Source organism: Salvelinus sp. IW2-2015, linkage group LG12 (genome assembly GCF_002910315.2).
Source record: "Salvelinus sp. IW2-2015 linkage group LG12, ASM291031v2, whole genome shotgun sequence".
Classification (NCBI taxonomy): Eukaryota; Metazoa; Chordata; class Actinopteri; order Salmoniformes; family Salmonidae; genus Salvelinus; species Salvelinus sp. IW2-2015.
In genome coordinates, this window is record NC_036852.1 from 6,928,149 (window position 1) to 6,952,238 (window position 24,090).

General features: G+C 43.9%; 1 protein-coding gene across 1 annotated transcript; it reads right to left on the reverse strand.

Moving 5' to 3' along the window:
• Nucleotides 1–451: 451 nt before the first annotated feature.
• On the reverse strand, nt 452–23,897 carry LOC111970958 (ribosome biogenesis protein SLX9 homolog). Its single transcript, XM_023997742.1, has 6 exons — nt 23,582–23,897; nt 23,185–23,305; nt 12,331–12,402; nt 7,614–7,782; nt 1,365–1,433; nt 452–1,123 (listed from the first exon to the last, which is right to left on the reverse strand). Exons 1-6 carry the CDS (start codon nt 23,768–23,770, stop codon nt 994–996), a joined length of 750 nt encoding a protein of 249 aa, XP_023853510.1. The 5' UTR covers nt 23,771–23,897; the 3' UTR covers nt 452–993.
• Nucleotides 23,898–24,090: the final 193 nt, after the last annotated feature.

A 24,090-nucleotide genomic window follows, 5' to 3' on the forward strand; every position in this document is an offset into this window, starting at 1 on the left:
CATTCCCTTTTTCTTGGACCCTCTGACTGCACACCAAATAGCGTCCTGTTTGCTATAATGCACTATTCTTGTTCTGGGYCTAAAGTAGCGCAATGGGGAATAGAGGTCCATAACCTCTGTGGCTCTTAACAGTCTGAAGTGTCCATCTACATCCATGTTTATCATCAGTTCTAGGCTGAAGATGTTTCCTTTCTATTTCTGGACCTGCGTAGCACACCGCCGTTGCTACTTAYGCTCATTGATATGACCGGTTGGTTTCCATGGATATGCTGCTGTTCTGGGCCTCAGGATTACAGATCGCAGTTTGAATATAATATATTCGGAACACGACTTCCAAACTGGAACCTTCCATGTTCCATATCCATCACAAGCTGATCTAAATTCATATTCWTCAATATCACAAAGACGTGATACATACATAGTGTTATACAAAATGGAAGGCAAGTTTGAATGTACTGTATTGCATTTTTAATATTGCTTAAAAGAAATGTGGAAGAGATACTGTACACAAATTGAAAGGAGACGTGTTGATGACAGATCGATTCTTAACATTTACAACATCAGTTTGTTTTTCCTCATCCACAAACGKTAACTATTCATTTTCAACTTCTCTAAAACTGGGGGCATGATCTAATTAGGTGTCGTAAACTTAGCCGTTACTCAGACAACCTGCCCTCTGATGTTTTACAGGTATAGTGCACAATGACCAAAACCACTTCAAATCAAAAGAGCTCATCGATTTTGGCAGGTTTGGGCACAGGGAACAGGGATGCAGGCATCACCCTTAAATAAAGGCAGGGGCTTTCTTGTGTCATGGCCGTGTTCGAAAGCATCAATTTATGACTGATCTACAAATAATAATAAGTAGTTATTTAGGATGCAAGGTTATTTCTAGATCAGTCAGTCAGTCTTGCAGTTGCCGACTGCAGCGTAGTCGATCTCAAACACGACCCCTGTCTCTGCAGAACCAAATGGCGTCTCCAGTCGAACACGTTAGCTAGGCCCCTGCTCCTCTTCCTGCTTCAGTCTCTTCCTCAGATGCTCACCAATAGCTGCCAGAGGGTTAGTCTTGCTGTGTGCCAGGTTCTTCACGGCTTCACTAAACCGACTGGTCTCACTCTCCCTGAGATCAAAACAAAATAGGTAGGTTGTATGGTAATAATAAAATATAAAATAAAGAGACGTAATAACGGTAAAAGTAAATAGCAGATGGGCAGTTTATTATCTTGGTTGCTCTGATAATAAGCAGGATAACATTTACATTGAAGCTCCATGTCATTTTCTCATGGAGAATAATAAGTTGGACATGTGATCATCAGTGGTGGTTTGGCCAGGGTCGGGTACAGGTTAATGTGAGGTCTTACAGGAGTTTGCGTTTTTGTGCTGGCTTCATCAGACTGAAGTCTGTTGGTTCTGGCTTCTTCTTCACTGGGCTGAGAGGGAGAGACAAAGTGACAAAGATGGTCAAAAAGTGATCGATTTCATATGGAATGATTATGGTTACAAACAAGAAACAGGTAACACAAAAAAAGGTCGTTAGGACCACAATGTGCTATCCATGTGCGATCGTTCCAGGCAGTGCCATAGTTAGGACTTTCCTGTATGTGTTTAGTTATTTAGGACCGGGGCCAGACAGACAAGTACTTAATTTACTAATAACAGACAGAGATGGAGGCCGGCCAACTGAGCTGATCCACCAACGATCCATTCTGGCCTTGTCCAACAATTGACCATGCCAAGTTGTGATGTACAGAAAAACCTTGTTTTCTATGGCAAAATGGATGTGGAGTTCACCCAAACGCATCAGCAAAGATATAACAAGGGCATGACGGGACAAAACATATGCTCTTGCGAGTTGTGACAAGTTTGACAGACAAGAGTGAAAAGGGTAGACACGGACTTGCTTGCGAATTAAAACCATTTCAATCCAAATAAATGTGTTTTTCAGCAGWGAGGTCATGGGAACTGCAGCTAGGTTGGAGGCAGTGGGGAAGCCAAAGGCCAAAGGTGAAAACAGCCTTGTGGAGCTACAGTAAACACACAGTCTAGTCTAAAAGGTCCATCCAGGACAGGACAGCTACAAGAGTTCAACTCGGGAATTAATCAAATATTATCATCGTAAATATCAACTCTTCCCATAATAACACAGATGGAACACAACAGAGAACTTGATATCTTTGGCAACTGAAGAGAGATTGTGTTGGCTGAATAGCTAGTTAGTCAATAATGCCTGAAGGCTTTGGCAACTGACGGCACATGGGCCGTACCCCTTTTGTAGGCCTGCGGACCAATTTAAACCCCCAAAAAACTCAGTGGGGGTCAATTGCACAGAGAAATAGATTTGGTTTAACGAGTAATACCCCAGAACCAGTGGAAGAAAATAGCCCATAACATCAAAGATCCACCAGCATATTTTACAGTAGGTATGGGATTCTTTTCTGCTCATGCGTTCTCATTTCAAAACCCACCCCTAGTGTGCGTGGCCAAAGAGCTTGATTGTCATGTCATCTGACCAAATCACCGGTTCCAATCCAGGTGCCAATGCCATTTAGCAACCTCTAGGTGTTTACATTTGCTGGATGACATGAAAATATAGCTCTTGGGCCACACACACCCGTGGTAGGTTTGGCTTCGAAATGAGAACGCATGAGCAGAAAAGAACCCCATACCTACTGTAATATATGGTGGTGGATCTTTGATGTTATGGGGCTATTTTGCTTCCACTGGTCCTGGGGCACTTGTTAAGCTCAACGGCATCATGCCCTTTACCTAGTACCAGGACATTTTTTACCAAATACCTGGTTGCCTCTGCCAGGAGCATGAAAATTGGCCGCAAGTGGATATTCCAGCAAGACAATAACCAAGCATACGTCAAAATCCACAAAGAAATTATTAATTGGCCACAAAATCAACATTTTGCAAAGGCCATCTCAGTCTCCAGACTTGACACCCACTGAAATCTTGTGGTTTGAATTGAAGAGGGCAGTCCATAAGCGCAAACAAAGGATATCTGTCACGTGTGCTCCCTCTCTGGTCTCTAGGACACCAGGCTGCTCGTTAAGGCGCACACCTGTCACCATCGTTATACGCACCTGTGTGTCAATACTCACCGGGTATCCATCACCTCCTTGAATACCTGCCCTATAAACTCAGCAAAAAAATAAATATCCTCTCACTGTCAACTGCGTTTATTTTCAGCAAACCTAACATGTGTAAACATAACAAGATTCAACAACTGAGACATAAACTGAACTAGTTCCACAGACATGTGACTAACAGAAATTGAATAATGTGTCTCTGACCAAAGGGGGGTCAAATTCAAAAGTAAGTCAGTATCTGGTGTGGCCACCAGCTGCATTAAGTACTGCAGTGCATCTCCTCCTCATGGACTGCACCAGATTTGCCAGTTCCTGCTGTGAGATGTTACCCCACTCTTCCACCAAGGCACCTGCAAGTTCCCTGACATTTCTGGGGGGGAATGACCCTAGTCCTCACCCTCCGATCCAACAGGTCCCAGACGTGCTCAATGGGGTTAAGATCCGGTCTCTTCGCTTTCCATAGCAGAACACCGACATTCCTGTCTTGCAGGAAATCAAGCACAGAMCGAGCAGTATGGCTGKTGGCATTGTCATGCTGGAGGGTCATGTCAGGATGAGCAGGAAGGGTACCACATGAGGGAGGAGGATGTCTTCCCTGTAATGCACTGCGTTGAGATTGCCTGCAATGACAACAAGCTCAGTCCGATGATGCGACCGATGATGCTGTGACACACCGCCCCAGACCATGACGGACCCTCCACCTCCAAATCGATCCTGCTCCAGAGTACAGGCCTCGGTGTAACGCTCATTCCTTCGGCGATAAACGCGAATCCGACCATCGTCCCCGGTGAGACAAAACCGCGACTCGTCAAAGAGCACTTTTTGCCAGTCCTGTCTGGTCCAGCTACAGTGGGTTTGTGCACATAGGCTACGTTGTTGCCGGTGATGTCTGGTGAGGACCTGCCTTACAACAGGCCTACAAGCCCTCAGTCCAGCCTCTATCAGCCTATTGCAGACAGTCTGAGCACTGATGGAGGGATTGTGCGTTCCTGGTGTAACTCGGGCAGTTGTTGTTGCCATCCTGTACCTGTCCCGCAGGTGTGATGTTCAGATGTACCGATCCTGTGCATGTGTTGTTACACGTGGTCTGCCACTGCGAGAACGATCGGCTGTCTTAGGCGTCTCACTGTACGGACATTGCAATTTATTGCCCTGGCCACATCTGCAGTCCTCATGCCTCCTTGCAGCATGCCTAAGGCACGTTCACGCAGATGAGCAGACACCCTGGGCATCTTTCTTTTGGTGTTTTTCAGACTCAGTAGAAAGGCCTCTTTAGTGTCCTAAGTTTTCATAACTGTGACCTTAATTGCCTACCGTCTGTAAGCTGTTAGTGTCTTAACGACCGTTCCACAGGTGCATGTTCATTAATTGTTTATGGTTCACTGAACATGCATGGGAAACGGTATTTAAATCCTTTACAATGAAGATCTGTGAAGTGATTTGGATTTTTACAAATTATCTATGAAAGACTGGGTCCTGAAAAAGGGACGTTCATTTTTTTGCATTTTATACACGTCACTCCCTTTGGTTCCTTCCCCATGTGTCATTGTTTCATGTCTGTGCGTTGTTCGTGTTTCGTTTATTCATTAAATATATTCACTCCCTGAACTTGCTTCCCGACTCCCAGCGCATACGTTATAATATCAAGGATCTGGAAGGATTCTGCATGGAGGAATGGTCTAAGATCCCTCCCAATGTGTTCTCCAACTCATAAAAGATTTTAGAAAAAGGCTCAGTGCCATTATCCTCGCAAGGTGGGGTATTGAAAAAAGAGTGTCAATCATTTTGACCCCTACCTTCTGGAGAAATGTTTTATTTATTTATTTTTACCCCAATTTCAATTACGATCTTGTCTTATCACTGCAACTCCAAAACGGACTCGGGAGGGGCGAATGTCGAGACATGCGTCCTCTGAAACATGAACCGCCAAACAGCACTCAACACCTGCCCGCTTAACCCGGAAAACCAGCTGCACCAATGTGTTGGAGGAAACACCATTCAACTGACGACCAAAGTCAGCCTGCAGGCGCCCGGCCCTCCAAAGATTCGCTAGAGCGTGACGAGCCAAGTAAAGCCCCCCCCCCCGGCCAAACCATTCCCCAACCCGGATGACGCTGGGTCAATTGTGCGCCACCCTATGGGACTCCCGGTCACGGCTGGTTGTGACACAGCCTGGGATCGAACCAGAGTCTGTAATGACACCTCAAGCAATGCGATGTGTGCCTTAGACCGCTGCTCCACTCGGGAGACACCTTACTTGTTAAACAAAATCTCTTTCTCTGAGCAATTGTATTCGTATAAAAAAATGAATACATCGAATTATTTATTTTATACAGTCATTTTTGCTCATCTTTATCAAGGGTGTCAATAATTTCAGACCCCACTGCACACACATCTTTTTCCTAACAAACATTCTACCTACCACATACACGGCAAGMGGGTCTAAGTTGTCATAGGTAGGCCAGCATGTAATATAGGCGCCGTCTGCACTCTTGCAATGGTTGAGTTCTATACGGAACCACACAACCCTCATCTTCTTCTAGAGGTGTCTGTCAGTGTCAAGAAGAACAACCTTCCTCTGGGGGTGAARGTTCAGGTACAGTTCCCCTTATTCCATAAAAAAACAAACATCAAAAAGATAACGAAGACGTTTTAGGATTTTGATAAAGGTGGAATTGAAGGAAAATGTATCTGACAAACGTTCCATTCCTTTAACACGATCTGCCTGATCCTGTTTGATCTACTCTCTGGAGAATTCTAACTTCAGTCAGGGAGGAATTCCAGTGTCACACAGCTGGTGGTAATAAGCCTGTCTTGTTCACACTTCACACACAMTTAGAGTCATTGCTGACATCTCTGGCCTTTGGCTTATGTTAGGATCCCCGTTTCACACTTCAAATACATCCATAAGTCAGCCTGACAGACCAGTATTAGGCTTTACATGATTTCCTTGTATGAATATRCAACAGGCACATCAAAAACTGGTACAAAAGCAATACGCAACATCCATCTCCTGGTCTTCATCAAAAGACTGCCTTTCATCAACAAATAACTTTTCTCCAAGACCTGTCCTCGATCTTCTCTATAGTGCCTGCTACTCCGGACTCCTGGAAGAATTAACTTGTGAGAAGTGAGCTAACCTCGCCACTGCCTAGCAACCATGTCTCCATGGACTCTGATGGAAGGCTTTGTAAGAGCCACAAGGCTAATTGCATGTATTGGAACAGTCTAAAGGGCCCTTTTATACAACCTATATGGTGCATTGCTTTTTTGAGTCTGATAGTTACAATTAGGAGGTAGGCCTGTGTGTGCTCCGCTGAGCTCGCCATCTTGGTTTACTTTATCTTTAAGCTGAAGAGAGAGAGAGGGACACAGATAGAAACAGACAGGAGCGAGAGAGCGAAAGAAAAAAGAGCGAGCGAGAGAAAGAGAACTGCAGCACATTAAAAAACAAACGCAAGGCATTGGCTCCAAGGCATTAAGTCATACAGACATTTATGACTGGTTGAAAAACTGCCCATCACAATAAACAAGCTCCACTGAGGCTTTCCCGAGCTGAATTTGACTGCAATAAATAACCCTGGAAGCATCCAGAAACCAAAGAGGAATGGTATAATGCACAATTGAAATGTCCTCAGAACTAGATCAGACTTCATTCACTTGCAGGATTGCCGTTCGAGGCGATTTCTTCCCCTCTTATATAGTGCATTTTACGGCATAATCTCACCATAGGTGTATTCATTAGKCGAATTCCATTGCAAAACGTTTGGTGTGTTTACCATTTACTCTAGGAACCAAAGGGAATGAAACGGGGAGRGACCTACCTGCATTTGTCTAATAGAAAGGTTTCTGTCGCAAAACGTTTTGCGAAAGACCAAAAGTTTTGCAATGGAATCCGACTAATGAATACACCCCAGTTCTCTTCCTTCTTCCTCTGTTTTAAACGGAAGTCAATTGCTCCCTTATTATCTTGCAACCCTGCCACATCCGTCCTCTACACCTCAAAACGACTTACTAACGCCTGGCTAATTCTGTGCTGAAGGCCATACTGTAGAGGTAGGGGAGCTGGGGTGTGCTGTGGCAGTCTGGTTCYGTCATAATGTACTGTGTGGAAAATATGGGAATGTCCATCCAGGTCTGTCCTGTAACATGGCTCATTAAACCCAGTGACAGCGTCCTGARGCACTGCTGCTGGGCTGGCCCCTGCTACCAGGTGCCCCTGAGACCAACCAAACACTGGGACATTATGAGCTCATGTATTCCTGTGACAAAAATGCTAAGAAAGACCTAAAACAGAGGATTGAAATTCACTTGGATAAACTCAACTTGACAAAGGCAGACAAAGGGTTGGACAGTGTGAGGAGATGAAAATGTAACCTATGACATGACGTGGTGGATGAAACAAGGCCTGCGAGACAAACCAACAGCTGTAAGAACAGTCAGTGGGTGTGAGGAGAAAGAGGATGGTGTGAAATCATAGCATTGTTGGGGTGTTCCMCAGGGATGTGTACTTACACACTGTTCTTTCTGGAGGCCTTTCTGGAGGTCTTGGTGGTGGAGGGGATGAGCTGGCAGAGTTCTGGCAGGGCGTCTGCCAGCGGCCTCATGTCACCCACAACGGGCATGGCCGCCCTCTTAGCCTGGGCCACTTGTTGCTCCTTGGCCAGCTTGATGGAGCTGATCTCTAAATATCACACAAAAAAAGCATTTAAATTACAATGTAATTTGTACATGTAGGCAGGGGTGAAGTGACTATGCATAGATAATGAACAGTGAGTAGCAGCAGTGTACAAAACAAATAAGGGGGGGGTCAATGTAATAGTTTGGTGGCCATTTGAGTTCAGCAGTCTTACGGCTTGGGGGTAGAAGCTATTGAGGAGCCTTTTGGTCCTAGACTTGGCGCTCTGGTGCCGCTTGCCGTGTGGTAGCAGAGAAAACAGTCTTTGACTTGGGTGACTGGAGTCACCCAAGTCAAAATTTTATGGTCTTTCCTCTGACACCGCCTATTATATAGGTCCTGGATGGCAGGAAGCTTGGCCCCAGTCATGTACTGTGCCGTACTCACTACCCTCTGTAGTGCCTTATGGTCGGTCAGATGCCATTACAGGCGGTGATGCAGCTGGTCAGGATGCTCTCGATGGTGCAGCTGTAGAACATTTTGAGGATTTGGGGACCCATGCCAAATCTTTTCAGTCTCCTGCGGGGGAAACGGTTTTGTCGTGCCCTCTTCACGACTGTCTTGGTGTGTTTGGACCATGCTAGTTCATTGGTGATGTGGACACCAAGGAACTTGAAACTCTCGACCCGCTCCACTACAGCCCCGTTGATGTTAATGGGGGCCAGTTCGGACCACTTTTTCCTGCAGTCCACAATCAGCTCCTTTGTCTTGCTCACATTGAGGGAGAGGTTGTTGTCCTGGCACCACACTGCTAGTTCTCTGACCTCCTCCCTATAGCCTGTTTCATCGTCATCTGTGGATCTGTTGGGGCGGTCTTCGAATTTGAGTGGGTCTAGGGTGTCTGGGAGGATGCTGTTGATGGGAGCCATGACCAGCCTTTCAAAGCACTTCATGGCTACCGACGTGAGTGCTACGGGGCGGCAATCATTTCGGCATGTTACCTTCGCTTCCCTGGGCACAGGGACTATGATGGTCTGCTTGAAACACGTCGGTATTACAGACTCAGTCAGGAAGAGGTTGAAAATGTCAGTGAAGACACATGCCAGTTAGTCCCCGCATGCTTTGAGTACACGTCCTGGTAATCCATCTGAATATTGACCTGTTTAAAGGTCTTGCTCACATCGGCTACCGAGAGCGTCATCCAGAACAGCTGGTGCTCTCATGCATGCTTCAGTGTTGCTTGTCTCGAAGTGAGCATAAAAAGGCATTTAGCTCGTCTGGTAGGCTCGCGTCACTGGGCAGCTTGCGCCTGGGTTTCCCTTTGTTGTCCATAATAGTTTTCAAGTACTGCCACATCTGACGAGCATCAGAGCCGGTGTAGTAGGATTCAATCTTAATCCTGTATTGATGCTTTTCTTGTTTGATGGTTCAGGAAGGTTACAATGTTTCCATCATGGCACAAGCAGCAGAGACTTACTGTATGTCAAAGATGTGCCTCCACAACAATCAGTAGCCTTACCAAGATTACCTATAACCCTTTGTAGAGTGACATTTATACACTATATGAGCAAAAGTATGTGGACACCTACTCGTCGAACATCTCATTCCAAAATCATGGGCATTATATGGGGTTGGTACCTCATTGCTGCTATAAACAGCCTCCACTCTTCTGGGAAGGCCTTCCACTAGATGTTGGAACATTGCTGTGGGGACCATTTATCACAAGGGCATTAGAGAGGTCGGGCACTGAGGTTGGACAATTAGGCCTGGCTCGYAGTCAGAGTTCGCGTTCTCCTGGCATCCGCCAAACCTAGATTCATCCGTCGGACTGGCAGATGGTGAAGCATGATTCATCACTCAAGAGAACGCGTTTCTACTGCTCCAGAGTCCAATGGTAGCGAGCGCTACACCACTCCAGCCGATGCTTGGCATTGCACATGGTGATCTTAGGCTTGTATACAGCTGCTCGGATGGAAACCCAGTTCATGAACCTCCCGATGAAAAGTTATTGTGCGAACGTTGCTTCTAGCGGCAGTTTGGAACTTGTTGCTTCCACTTCACAAGAACAGCATTTACAGTTGACCGGGGCAGTTCTAGCAGAGCAGAAATTTGATGAACTGACTTGTTGGAAAGGTGGCATCCTATGACGGTGCCAAGTTGAAAGTCACTGAGCTCTTCAGTAAGGCCATTCTACTGACAATATTTGTCTATGGAGATTGCATGGCTGTGTGCTCGATTTTATACACCGGTCAGCAACAGGTTTGGCCGAAATAGCCGAATCCACTAATTTGAAGGGGTGTCCACATACTTTTGTATACACTATATAGTGTATGAGGAGAATCTCTTTCTCTTGAGATGTAAAACATTTGGTTAAAGGCATTGTGGTTTGGGCCTTTTGGCTTTCATCATAGAGTGGTGTTGATCCCATCCATTTCAGCCATGAGTTATGATGACTATGAGCCATATGGTTTCTTATGTGCCGACTTGCCCATGTAATCGACTGTGACCACGTCAGCGGCAAAACACTAAACCCTACATCACCACAGACTTGAACAAATACTGTGATCAGAGCCAGGGAGGAATATTCAAACCAGATGTCATCGGTACAGTTCGTGAACAGGTGAAAATGGAGGTGCATTAAACTTTATGGCTTCAAGTAGAAATTCTGACTTTGGTGGATACGACCAGATCATAGACAGGCCGTGTTGGAGGTATTAAAATGTCAGCGGGAAAATTATTCACCGCTCATGTCATTTAGGCTAATCCTCAGGCTATTTCCAGATTGTGTAGAACTGTAGCTCGATACTCGTGCAATGCGAGTTTGATTGAATTGCCACCTCTGTCTCTTATTTAGGCTAAATGAAGGAACACATGGGGCATTAAATCCCCTCTGTGGAATATACAGTCGGAATAATAACCCTTATTCGTCAACACATATTTTGCACATCCTCATCATTACAGATCCAGAGGACCCCCACGCTGCAGATGCAGACAGCCCCGCCTCTTCCTGGAATACAGTTGGTCTACGACAGAAAAGCAATTATCCGATTTTTTCTCTTCTTTTTTCTTTCTCCTTGTTAATTTCCCGAAAACTGCAGAGGTCTGAGGCTCACAGCCTGTCTCTAATTTCCGACAGAGTCAAAAGAACCATTGGAGTCTAATGATATGCACAGAGGAGACATCTTGTGTTACACAGAGAATTGATTGGATCAGCAGATTGGGTTACTAAGTGATCACAATTCTAGAAAAGCAGGTGGTGGTGTTAAAAGCTCAATCTGGGATCTGGGAATCTGTTCAATGGTCATTTCAGAGGGCTGCTGATTTGCCAGACTGTAGCGTTAAAAAGGGGTTGTAATTATGTAGACACAGCTAGCTCTGTCGCGGGCTGGCGCGTCCCAGAAACCTCAGCAGAGATCAGTGGGGATGGAGCTCCTCATCGCACCAACCTAATGCTGTTATGTCCTGAAGGTATCTCTTTATCTTGCCTTTCAAACATTCGATTTTTGAACACAAAAGGAAAAATCCTACATTTTATAAATTCAAACTTTTGGGAGAGAGCCCCAATGTCAGCATTAAGGAGTGTCGAAAGGTAAAAACGTGAACGTTGAAATTATCAGACTCCAGCCACCCGAGTCATAGACTGGTTCTCCACGGCAAGCGGATCCGATGCACCATGTGTGGAACCAAAAAGGACCCTGAACAGAGTCTACCCCCCCAAGCTATAAGACGGCTAAATAGTTAGTTAAATAGTTAACCAATAGCTACCCGGACTATCTGCATTGACCCTTTTTGCACTAACCTCGTTTGACTCATCACATAAGCTACTGTTGCTGTTTATTATCTATCCTGTTACCTAGTCACTTTATCCCTACCTATATGTACATATCTACCTCAATGACCTCGTACCCCTGCACATTGACYCTGTACTGGTACCCTGTGTATATAGCYAAGTTATTGTTACTCATTGTGTATTTTTTCCTTGTGTTATTTTATTTCAATTTCTTATGCTATTTCTATTTTGCATTGTTGGGAAGGACTGTTTGTAAACAACGGGTGTAGACTAAGCGTGTGACAAATAACATTTGATTTGTTACGGAGTCCCCTGCCTGTGAGTCTAATCACTTAATGAAGTGCACTCCACCTAGGCCCAAACAGTGCCAGAGAGAGATCAGAGGGTCATGAACTGGCTCCCCAATCTCCTATTGACCTTTGTGACCAGGCCACTGGTTGCTAGGGTCTGGTGGTTGCTGGGGAACCGGACACAGTCCTCTTGCCTGCTCAGAGCCTACTCAGTCTCTCTTCAAGTGGACATGTGTGATGGTGTGTGGGCAGAAGTGAGTACCACTAAATCGGCCCATATTAGTATTGCTTTTGTATCTGCTGAGCCATTCACTATCATGATATGTCTATTATATACAGTATATTCATTCATCATCTCTCTTTGTACAGAACCACATTAGTCACATWTGTTCCTGCCAATAAAGTTCCCGATTCTGTGTAACTCTCTGCGAGGGTGCCTCTCTGTGAGGGTGCCTAACAGACCAGTGAAATAGGAGGGTCTCCCTCATAGAAAGAGTACGAGTCAGATGTATGTAACGTTATGATAATACTCACTGTTTAGCCACCTGTCTCGCCTCTCCTTCATCTTCTCTTTCTTCGTCTGCTGCTTCTTCTTCTCCTCAGGGGCTGTGAACAGAGACGGAGTGAGTGAGCATCCACAATGTTACACTGGTACTTCACACATTCAGTAGAGAGAACATAGGTACCCTCGTGGGTATGTGAAGAGGTCATCATCAACAATAGAAAATAACGTTCAAAGCAAATCAATTCACCAACGTTCAAAGCAAATCAATTCACCAACATTCAAAGCAATTCATCAACGATAAAGGAAGAGAGGCGACTTTTTAAAATGCTTTGGAAATTGAAACGTGCCAGATCTTTTTCCACAAGATAAATGGAACCAGTAAAAATGTTCCCATTGCCAAATAAATAATTCACAGTTGAATAGAATTATAATAACAGATTTGAGTTTGGGGTATAAAAATGGAAATTTCCCAGCGAGAGCTTGATTTGACAGGAAAAAGAAAAGCCTGTAACATGTCATTAAAACAAACCACGGCTGAAAAACTCGAAGCCCAAAGGGAGAAAGTAATCACAGTATTGTTGTGAGCGCCTCAGAAGAAGATACGGCTCGATAAGGACATGTGGCTCGTCTTTCCCGGTTCAAAGGGCATGGAGAATGGGGAGAGATACCGTCGGAGGGAAGGAGTTGAGAACAGAATACACTACCTACTATATCTATCTAATTCTCTCTCTTTAGAAAAACATCCTGTCCTGGGATGGAATGTTTTCAGTAATTGGGACAACCACGTTGCGTCCCCCTGTGCATAGGGTTGCCCCAGTGGTGTGTGTGTGTCTGTGTTTGTGGTGTGTGTGTGTGACCATTTGGTCCCATCTCTGCCCTTCCTGACAAAGAAAGCGCTATCACTGACACTGGGCGATAAGAGCAGAGGTTATCGCACAGACAGTTGCTTCCTGTAGCGCAATGACAACAACAGATGCTGGGCAGTATGCATATTGTCACCGTCTACCAGATCACCGGAGTGTCTCGTGGAAAACGGACACATTTTAGAGAGAGAAAATGAGATGAGATGGTAAAGAAAAGCAAATCACTCATTTAAACGGAAGTACAACGGTTGAATTGTTTTGAACACAAAACATGACCTTGATATCTGACAGGGCAGGTGACAGTATTTTGTGGTGTGTTTAAAAATAAAATGTTTATCCATCCCTGTGATTTCACGCTCTTTTGACAAAATAGAGAGAAACAGGATCGATGCGCTGCTCCATGACTTTGGGAAAATGAAGTGTCCGTGTTGCAGCCTGGCCCTATACAGTTGAAGTCGGAAGTTTACATAAACTTAGGTTAGAGTCATTAAAACTAATTTTTCAACCATTCCACAAATTTCGTGTTATCAAAATATAGTTTTGCCAAGTTGAATAGAACATCTACTTTGTGCAAGACACAAGTCATTTTTCCAACAATTGTTTACAGATTATTTCACCTATAATTCACTGCATCATAATTCAAGTGGGTCAGAACTTTACATACACTAAGTTGACTGTGCCTTTAAACAGCTTGGAAAATTCCAGACAATGATGTCATGGCTTTAGAAGCTTCTGATAGGCTAATTGACATCATTTGAGTCAATTGGAGGTGTACCTGTGGATGTATTTCAAGGCCTACCTTCAAACKCAGTGCCTCTTTGCTTGACATCATGGGAAAATCAAAAGAAATCAGCCAAGACCTCAGAAAAAAATGGTACACCTCCACAAGTCTGGTTCATCCTTGAAAGCAATTTACAAATGCCTGAAGGCACCACGTTCATCTGTACAAACAATAGTACGCAAATATAAACACCATGGGACCAAGCAGCCGTCATAGCACTCAGGAAGGAGGCGCGTTCTGTCCCCTAGAGATGAACGTACTTTGGTGCGAAAAGTGCAAATCAATCCCAGAACAACAGCAAAGGACCTTGTGAAGATGCTGGAGGAAACARGTACCAAAGTATCTATAGCCACAGTAAAACGAGTCCTATATCGACATAACCTGAAAGGYCGCTCAGCAAGGAAGAAGCCACTGCTCCAAAACCGCCACAAAAAAGCCAGACTACGGTTTGCAACTGCACAATGGGGACAAAGATCGTACTTTTTGGAGAAATGTCCTCTGGTCTGATGAAACAAAAATAGAACTGTTTGGCCATAATGACCATCATTATGTTTGGAGGAAAAAGGGGGACGCTTGCAAGCCAAAGAACACCATCCCAACCGTGAAGCACAGGGGTGGCAGCATCATGTTGTGGGGRTGCAGGAGGGACTGGTGCACTTCACAAAATAGATGGCATCATGAGGATGGAAAATTATGTGGATATATTGAAGCAACATCTCAAGACATCAGTCAGGAAGTTAAAGCTTGGTCACAAATGGGTCTTCCAAATGGACAATGACCCAAGCATACTTCCAAAGTTGCGGCACAATGGCTTAAGGACAACAAAATCAAGGTATAGGAGTGGCCATCACAAAGCGCTGACCTCAATCCTATAAAAAATTTGTGGGCAGAACTGAAAAAGCGTGTGCGAGCAAGGATGCCTACAAACCTGATTCAGTTACACCAGCTCTGTCAGGAGGAATGGGCCAAAAGTCACCCAACTTATTGTGAGAAGCTTGTGGAAGGCTACCCGAAACGTTTGACCCAAGTTAAACAATTGAAATGCAATGCTACCAAATACTAATGAGTGTATGTAAACTTCTAATGTAAACTGGTCCCGTGTGGCTCAGTTGGTAGAGCATGGCGCTTGCAACGCCAGGGTTGTGGGTTCATTCCCCMCGGGGGGACCAGGATGAATATGTATGAACTTTCCAATTTGTAAGTCGCTCTGGATAAGAGCGTCTGCTAAATGACTTAAATGTAATGTAAATGTAAACGCACTGGGAATGTGATGAAAGAAATAAAAGATGAAAAAAATTGTCTCTACTATTATGCTGAAATTTCACATTCTTAAAATAAAGTGGTGATCCTAACTGACCTAARACAGGGAATTTTTACTAGGATTAAATATCAGTAATTGTGAAAAACTGAGTTCGAATGTATTTGGCTAAGGTGTATGTAAACTTCCGACTTCAACTGTATATAGCTAGTAGAGCCTACTGATGGAATTGGCTTTGTAATTAGCAATGCCGCAGTCCTTGACTGACATGTCTGAGAGAACGGTAAAGTGKAACTCAATGGGACCCAAATGCTACACGCCGCAGCATCTCTAGTAGGGACCTTTCTTACTCTCATCTTCCTTATGTCAACACACAGTGCCACAATGTATTTTCTCTGAAAAGGCTACATTGTTACCTGGGATCTAATTTTAAGAGGTTCCTACAGCACTTTTATCGTTGCCTATTCAGCGATAATATGTTATTCCTGTCAAACTGAACAAGGCGATCTGTTTAGTTTGATAGATGTTGTTTTAGTCTGCCAACTGACAATAACCACGATGATGGACCAATAACTAGGTCTATTCATCTAGACCTTTTCAGATGAATTACATCATCATCATTACCATGACATTGTAGCTGTAGTATCTATCATTAGTGTTCAATTAGAAACTTCCAATCATTGAATGGCAGCTTGAGGTTACAGCATTGTGCAGAGCCTAGAGCCTAGAGATGTTGTTTAATGGGACACCACTCCCTTCACCTCCCCGATCAATAGCATCTCATTTAAAGACACAGATGAGCTTCTGTTAAATGTTGGATATAGCCTACAGACAGGTGGTACGAGGCAGTGACATGGGTTGCACCCCGCCTCTATTTTTGTAAAACGCTGAGGGWTGGGCCTGGAGAAATGCAACCACTCTCAAATTCACAGACAGAGCTAGGGATGCAAGGCCTGGCCATCCATGATCATTTTTATTGGTTTGTTTTAACCATGCTTTCAGGCAATCCAGTGTTTGTTTACATTTACATTCTTTACAAACATTGGAGTAAACAAGCTTATATTTTGGGGTATGATACTTGAACTAAGCTCACGGGGCATGCATAAGTTATATTCTTCAACGGGTATGTCATTAATTATATTAAGTCCAAAAATGGAAGTAGCAATTAAGGATTCTAGCTTTAAGGTACTTCCAGTTGAAATGTAAGCTTTGAAAACACAGTCCTCACGTTGCATTTCGAAAACAGACATTTAGTACAACAGACAGACATTAAAAACACATGGAAATGTGCGTGTGTGCTGGAATTGGCCTTGGGGTCCTAATCACTGTACTGGGTTGAGTGTAGCTACTACGTTACTGGCTATGACCCCACTCTCAGAGGGTGTCTCAGGGGGAGTTCGGTTATACAAAAAAAATATATAATTATGTCCAATTCACACATAACACACACTTTTACATGTGTGAAATAGGACATATGAACCCACCTAAGTACTATGAATCATCTGTACTGTGCCTGTCCATCTCTGAATCCAGCTGCCTTGTAGAATGCATTTGAATAGGCACTGTAATGTGTTAGAAATGGATTTGACTTATCAAGAAAAGTGAGCAGGAAAGGCAGGAAAGAACTATTTCCAATCATGTTATGATAATACAATACAGTGCCCACGCTGTAAAGGCAAATCAATTCTTCAGCCTACATTTGCTGGGGAATGACTCTCCACTAATGATAGCAGGAAGGGAAAAACTAAAAGGAGAGGAGTGGGCAGCGCGGTTGGCAGGGGGAGCTGGCAGGGATGTCCGGGTTGTGTGGTGGTAGCTAATGTCATTCTGCGGCAATGAAACTGTCAGTGTGGGACAGTGGGAGTCAGTCACACATGAGGGAACTCATAGTGTTTGTTTATCATTCCCCTGCCACCTCCTCGCCCATCCACTGCTATTAAAAACATCCTACAGCTTCTCTCTTTACGCAAACAGACATTATGGTATGGACCGGGGCTGCGGTCAACATCATTTCCAGTCAATTTAGAAAGTAAAGCAAAATCAGATCACCATTTTTTTTTTTCATTGAAACCCCCCGGGAAACATTTGAATTGTGGTTTCAGCGTACTTCCACACTGGTATGGACTGTCCCGATAATACATTTCACAATAGTATTCAACATTGAAATTATGCCCAGGTGAATGATTCACTTTGACAAATCRTCTACATTGAGGTAATGTCCTCCATATCTGAGTCATGCTCTAGCTAACATGGTGAAAAGTGCTCATGGTGGGCGAGTGTGCTGCTGCATTGGCCTGCTTTCAACTCTGTCCTGCTGTCCTCCTGCTGCCCTCCTGCTGCCCCAGCCACAAGGTTGAAAGGTTAAACAACAGTCAGCCAACAAATAGAATCCAGTCATTTTAATGACCGCGGCACGGTTGATGAGCAATATGGATAAAACCATTGGGCCTGGCAGGCAACAGATATTGTACTCAGCTCYCATTGCTTCTTTAACCGGGAAGCAAATAGTGAAGGATCCCGACCAGAGCTCMTCCTTAGATAAGAGCAGCAACTAGTTCACAAAGAGATCGGAGTTGTGTACTACGAATCTAGATTGAGGAGTTAGAGAGCTAACTCTGGTCAACTCGAGTTCAACTCGGGATAGCCTAACCAGATACAAGAAAGTGGGTCCCCTTTAAGCCAGGTACATTTCTATGGCAACGAATCCTTCAGAACTAACCGGCTGTGGGTAAGGCTAACTCCACTTACCCTGAATGAAGTGTTCGAGCCGTGAGTTGAGGACCAATCAAATTAGATTCCCYCTCGCAAAGAGCGCATCGTCGTCATCCCTTCAAGACGTGGATGTCGATTAAGGCAGCCCCCCGCACCTCTCTGAGTCAGAGGGGTTGGGTTAAATGCAGAAGACACATTTCAGTTGAAGGCATTCYGTTGTACAACTAACTAGGTATCCCCCTTTCCCTTTTATTCATTAGACTGATTGAATATTTTATTAATCTAATGTTCTTGTGTGTAAAAAAAATAAAAAAAAAATAAATAAATACATGACACACAACACATTTAGTAAATCGAGGATGAATTTGAAACTTCACGCGTAGTAAAAGTTTCGTATTAGTAAARGTTTCGTATGAAACTTTCGTATGAAATTGCTTAAATCAATAGGAGTGGGGGAAAAGGGACTYGTGCATTGACAAGCACACCAAAGCACTTCTAAAAGGCCGTTTCATACTAAATCTCTTATCCAGAGTGACTTAMAGGAGCAATTAGGGTTAAGTGCCTTGCTCAAGGGCACACCGGCATATTTTTCACCTAGTCGGCTCGGGAATTCGAACCAGCAACATTCCAGTTACTGGGCCTGCCGCCCTATATTCCACACTGTAGTATCGCTTGATCATGTGTAGTACTTACTATATAATTTTGTAGTATACTATACACTTGTAGTATCCGTCAAATCTGTAATGCTTACTATAGAATTGTGTAGTATACTATAGTAACTACTACAGTATTATCCACAAAAAMAACTGTAGTAAATACTACAGTAATTTYCACGAAAACAACACTTTCTTAACTATAGTAATACAAATGCAGTATTAACTTTGCATATACCCCACCTACTCCCCTCCCCAGTGTGTGCCACCATGAGTGAGAAACCTACATGCCAAGTATAGACCATGTGTTGTGTTCCCTACAGGCTATAGAAGAGCAGAAGCTCTGAACTATCCATTCAGACTCCAGTCCTACCTACTTATAGGTTCTGAAAAATGTGCTCGTTTAGTATTTGTCTAGTAGGTTTCGCCAAGGAGAAAGAAGTGGTGGCTACGTCAAAGATAAAACAAAAACACTATAGTAAATACTACAGTATTCACTGTAGTGTTTTGGGGACCGAAGACCAAAAAACACTAGTGATTACAATAATATATAAATGTAGTAATACTACAGTATTTAYACCATACTAAACTATAGTATTTTTTCATGTGGGTAACTCTACCTAGCAAAATAGTTTTCATAAATTGGTCCATTCGAGTCAAAGTATCGATACAATATCATCCAAAATAATATACACATGCGATGTGTAACTGTATCAATCCCCCCCCCCCATCACTACTACGGAAGACAAARTGTGACACTGACTAACCAACTAACCTCATATACTGTATATATGCCATTTAGCAGATGCTTTTATCCCGCGACTTACAGTCAGGTTTGCATATATGTTCCATATGGGAGGCCCCAGCGGGAATGGAACCAACGATAATTGGCGGTCCAAGTGCCATACTCTACCAACTGGGCCACACCTAACCACAACCTAGATCTACTGAAGTTACTGACTCCCTTCTGGCCGACAGGATGACCTCACCAATTCCCAGCCACCCACACTGCTGTTGCTGCCATGGCGATTGACGAGTCAGGACAAGACCCAGCCCCCACATCACAAATCAGGGTCATTCTTAACCCACGGGGTATACCACTGCAACTAGTAAATCCTCGCCGAAAATCTCTCACCTTATATCGGAAACTGCTTCAATATCACAGAGTTTATCTCAAGCCAAAACATGGTGGCGTAAAATTAACTATCAAACCAAGCAAAATAATTTTCATCTTTCTCTTTTAATTTCTACGTGCATCCTCAGCCCATGCTCAGATACAGCTCTTCCAGCAGCAACACACACACCAACTTTCATCCCAGGCCAGTTCCTTCCTGCCGGGTCCAATCTTTAATCTGCCACCGCAGTGTCGAAAACAAATGTGTTGTCCTGCTGTAGCAGCAGAGGTACAGGGGCCAGATAGGCATCTCTACTCCTGCTGCATCCCCGTCCCTGACAGCCCTGGTCCTGGACTGCTGATGGGTGAAACCCAACCCGACCTGGGACCGTTTGTGGTGGGGAAGAGAGCCTTACTTACCACCTCCCTGGTCCTTCCTGTACCCCCAGAGAGGATTGGGTTCTCAGTACACAGTGAAATAGATAGCACCGATTAGATCGCAAGAAAGGCATTTCACTGTACTAGTGCACGTGACAAAAACGTGAAACTTGATTAGGCTTTATTATGAGTGATTGGGAGAATTCCATATTTCCTTTCCTGCTTGGGTTTGCCCCCGCTCAGCATCTCCGCTTTCCCCCTTTTCTCTGGCATAATTGACAGGCAGCTCTCTGTTAGGTGGAGGAGAGGAGGGGTAGTGCCTTTGGGGAGCTGACAACAAGATAAAGAGGTGGTTTCACCGGGTCCCGGCTCAGATACTGATATCCCCTATTAAGTGCAAAGAGGGCTCTTTGTCAAAACAGAGGTGGTCACTGAATGATCAACTGCCGCAGTCATCACTTCTAACATCACGCCGTGGTACGGCAGCAAGGAGTTCTGCTCTTCGAAACAGAGTTTTCTGGTCAAGACTAATGTAGCACGGAACACGTGGAAGTGAACAGGGCTCGACAGCGCGACCGTTTCACTCGCATATGATCTTAAATATTTTGCCGTGCGACCTGGAATTTTTATTTAAGAGCATCAGTGTGACTAGAAGAAAAAACATCTCAGAAAATTGTTGCAATGATTACTTCACTGTACCGCAGCCTTGGACAATACACCGAGTGCAGATCCATGCTTGCACCATTACTACAAAGAAAACAGCATGTTGCCTTCAATATTTTTAATTGCGCTCCTAAATTGTTTAACGTAGGTGCACACGGGCTCCTTGTTAAAAAAAAGTCAGCGTAGAGCCCTGGTGAAGACTATGAACTAAGGCACTTGAATAGGCCTAATAGAAAATCAACTGCAGAGACTGATATTCAGTCAGGAGGATGGGGAATTTTTATTTTTTTATTTAACGAGGCAAAAGGCATGCACAAACATGCACACACAAAGTGTGCATTTGCTGCCAATGAATATGCCAAGCACCAACAGTAAGTGTGCATAATAACACTAATTAAATCAATCGAATTAAAAGTGGAAGATAAGAGTTGATATCTGCTCGGATACAAGCACCCAGGGGGGCCTACAAGAGGCAACGGATGAAAAGACATGACACACTCACAGCATTCGCTTGCTTCTTTCTGCTCTGGCAGAGAGAACAGAGTATTTTATAATTAACAGCATAGTAGAGTGGCTAGCTGTATAGATGCCTGAACAGAAACCAGAAGGCTTTAATCCCCGTGGGCAGAGACAGACACCGCCAAGGACGGGGTGCTCGCGAAGACGAACCAAAAAGAAATGTAATATTAATGTAGTAGAGTCAGTGAAAGTGAATTTGGAATAATTCAGGTGAAATACCCCTATTAACACGACAACGTGACAGCGTTCAGCTGAAATGATAAGCTGTAGGCTAAAATAATTGATCTCTATAATGCCGGCTCCCTTCCGTTCCCTCATTGTTAATGTGTAGAAGGAGGCAGTGCTTTAATCACAGCAGCTTCCACAGCTAGAAGAGCCCACAGTTCGCAATGTCTGTCTGCTTAGACGAGATGGTAAAAATCCAATTCATACCATTTCCGTGGACGGGATTTAAAAACAGAATTGTTATTAAACCCTTACTTATATCGCGTCAATTTTATTTTCCCACGAACGTACTGTCAAATTAGATTTTGCTTTCCATAACCTACTTACCATTTCACAAAGAGGTCAATATAATTGTCTACAGACACTGTTTTGGGAAAACAAGAGCACACTGACAAGCATTTCACCATGGCAACAAATGGAATACTGCATCTCATTGCCCTGTCCTTTTTTTCATTTCATAAATTTGTCAGCAGCCAGGAAAGCACTTGCTTTAATTAGTTAGCCTAATCAATAGACACAGCTAAATATACCCGTCGTTATTAGATCACACACATCCAACGTATTAAAACACCCTGTTAGTTTTGACGCAAGAACAGGCTGAAGACGGAGTACTCGTTAGCAGTGTGTGTGCGTCTGCAAGCGAGGACGAGAGAGAGAAGAGGAAAGAAACAGCAGAATGCAGAAACTGAAGCCATTTAAATCCTTGCTCACTAGCTACAGGGAACAGCCAGACACCATCTCCAGAGATCGAGCGAGCCAGCCAGGGACCTGGCACCCCTCCCACCATGCACTACAGACAAAAGTCTAAACAAGCAAGAGACAACAAGACATTGGAACAACCTTGATGAGAAAGCCAAACAGTAAAAGTGACACTCAATACAGCTCTCTAACAGTCTTTCTAACAAAGAGTCAGGGCAGACTAATACACGCTGTGTATCAACATCATCACTGCTACACTGTAATACACAAGGGACAGGAACACCTGATGCTTTCCCACCGGGCTGCAGCGAGGTACCCTACCAAGAGAACTACACCCTGCAGCACCAGCCTCCTCTATGCGCCAGTGGTGCCACGACTCATCTAGTCAGGGAGGAACACTGATGCAGGGGAGCTAGGCAACTGAACAGAACCTTGATTTCATGCATGAACTATTTATGCTGCAGAGAGGCTATAAATAGAACCAGTCCTCTGTTGTCTAACAAGGAAGACGGGCTTCTTGCTGCAGCTCTGCCACTGCAGCTGGAGTAGCTGCTCTGACTGACTTACATTGGGCTTAAGCTTATTCAAAAGAGCCTAGGTCTCAAGAGGGAAGAGGTTGGCGGGTGCATCGTTTCTTATCTATAGGTTACCATCCTACTTACTTTTCTTCATTACAAATTTTATACCAATGCTAACCAATATACTGCATAGACTGAGCTGTTGTCATCGTCACATCACAAGTCAATTGTTGTCGAGTGATTCCTTTGTATTTTCTGCCCTCTTGTGGTAGGAGAGAATAACATATTGTGTTCAGAAAAATACTATGTGCCTGGTTGATGTTGCTGGAAATAAACAATGTCTCCAGGACGTTTGGGGGAGCTAAAACGTCACGAAAATGAAATGCATGTACTTGAAGGTAGAATATGATTCGTTATTGAGACACACAGACAAGTASTCTCGTGCAGATTTCCACTGATTAAGTAGCTAAACATTTGGTTGATAATCAAAGTGTCTTTACCTTTCTGCGCAGGTGTAACAGTGTCATTGGATGGTTCTTCAAACTTCAGAGTTTGCACGAGGGCTTCAGGGCTGATTTGTGTTCCAGCAAAGATTCCACTTGGAAAGGAACTCAGTGGGGTCTGTTGGAAGAGAACATCCACATTGACACCCAACATAAATATATTGGAGCGGGAAAAAACACTTCAAAGTAATTTCTCTATAGTCAGCTAGGTTGATCCCATGAACATGTATACATTATGACCCTAGCTAGCTGACAACTAGCTAGCTAGTGAAATAGCTAACTGTTAGCTAGCTAACGTTAACTGTTCTAACAAATTTTAGCTACAACGTTAGCTAAACCATCTAGAAGAGACGCAGTTGGCAAGCGAACGTTAAATKATGTGTTGATAAAATACCTTCGCGTTTTCATCCTTCTTTATGTGCAACTGTGCATTGTTTGTTTTGTTTACATCGAAGATGAATGAACCACTTGGAATCGGTGCCTTTTCTAAATCTGTGGATCTTGCGCCACCGAACGGTGGACTGTCAAGTTTAACCGCAGCCTGATGAAGCTTTTCGCGGACCCGCTTTATCTTTCCAACCATACTGCCTTTTAGTTACTGAGTTAAATAAAGATACAATCTGTCTCTGAAGCCACATTCATGCTCGAGCTAGCTAACAACGTGGAAAGTCTTTTGACAACAAAATGTGCGTCTCTGTGATATGCTGCCCGGGGGAAACAATTTTGTGCAAACTATAGTTCCGYCTCTTCCTCACAAAGTCCCGCAGTGACTGATGGAGTGGGCAAAAAAATAGGCYTACAAGAAAACAAAATGGGTRAAGTAAATCAAGACCGTGTATCTAAATTATTAAGATTATAAAATGTCATATGCATGTCATCTTTGTATATATACATCCATGATCG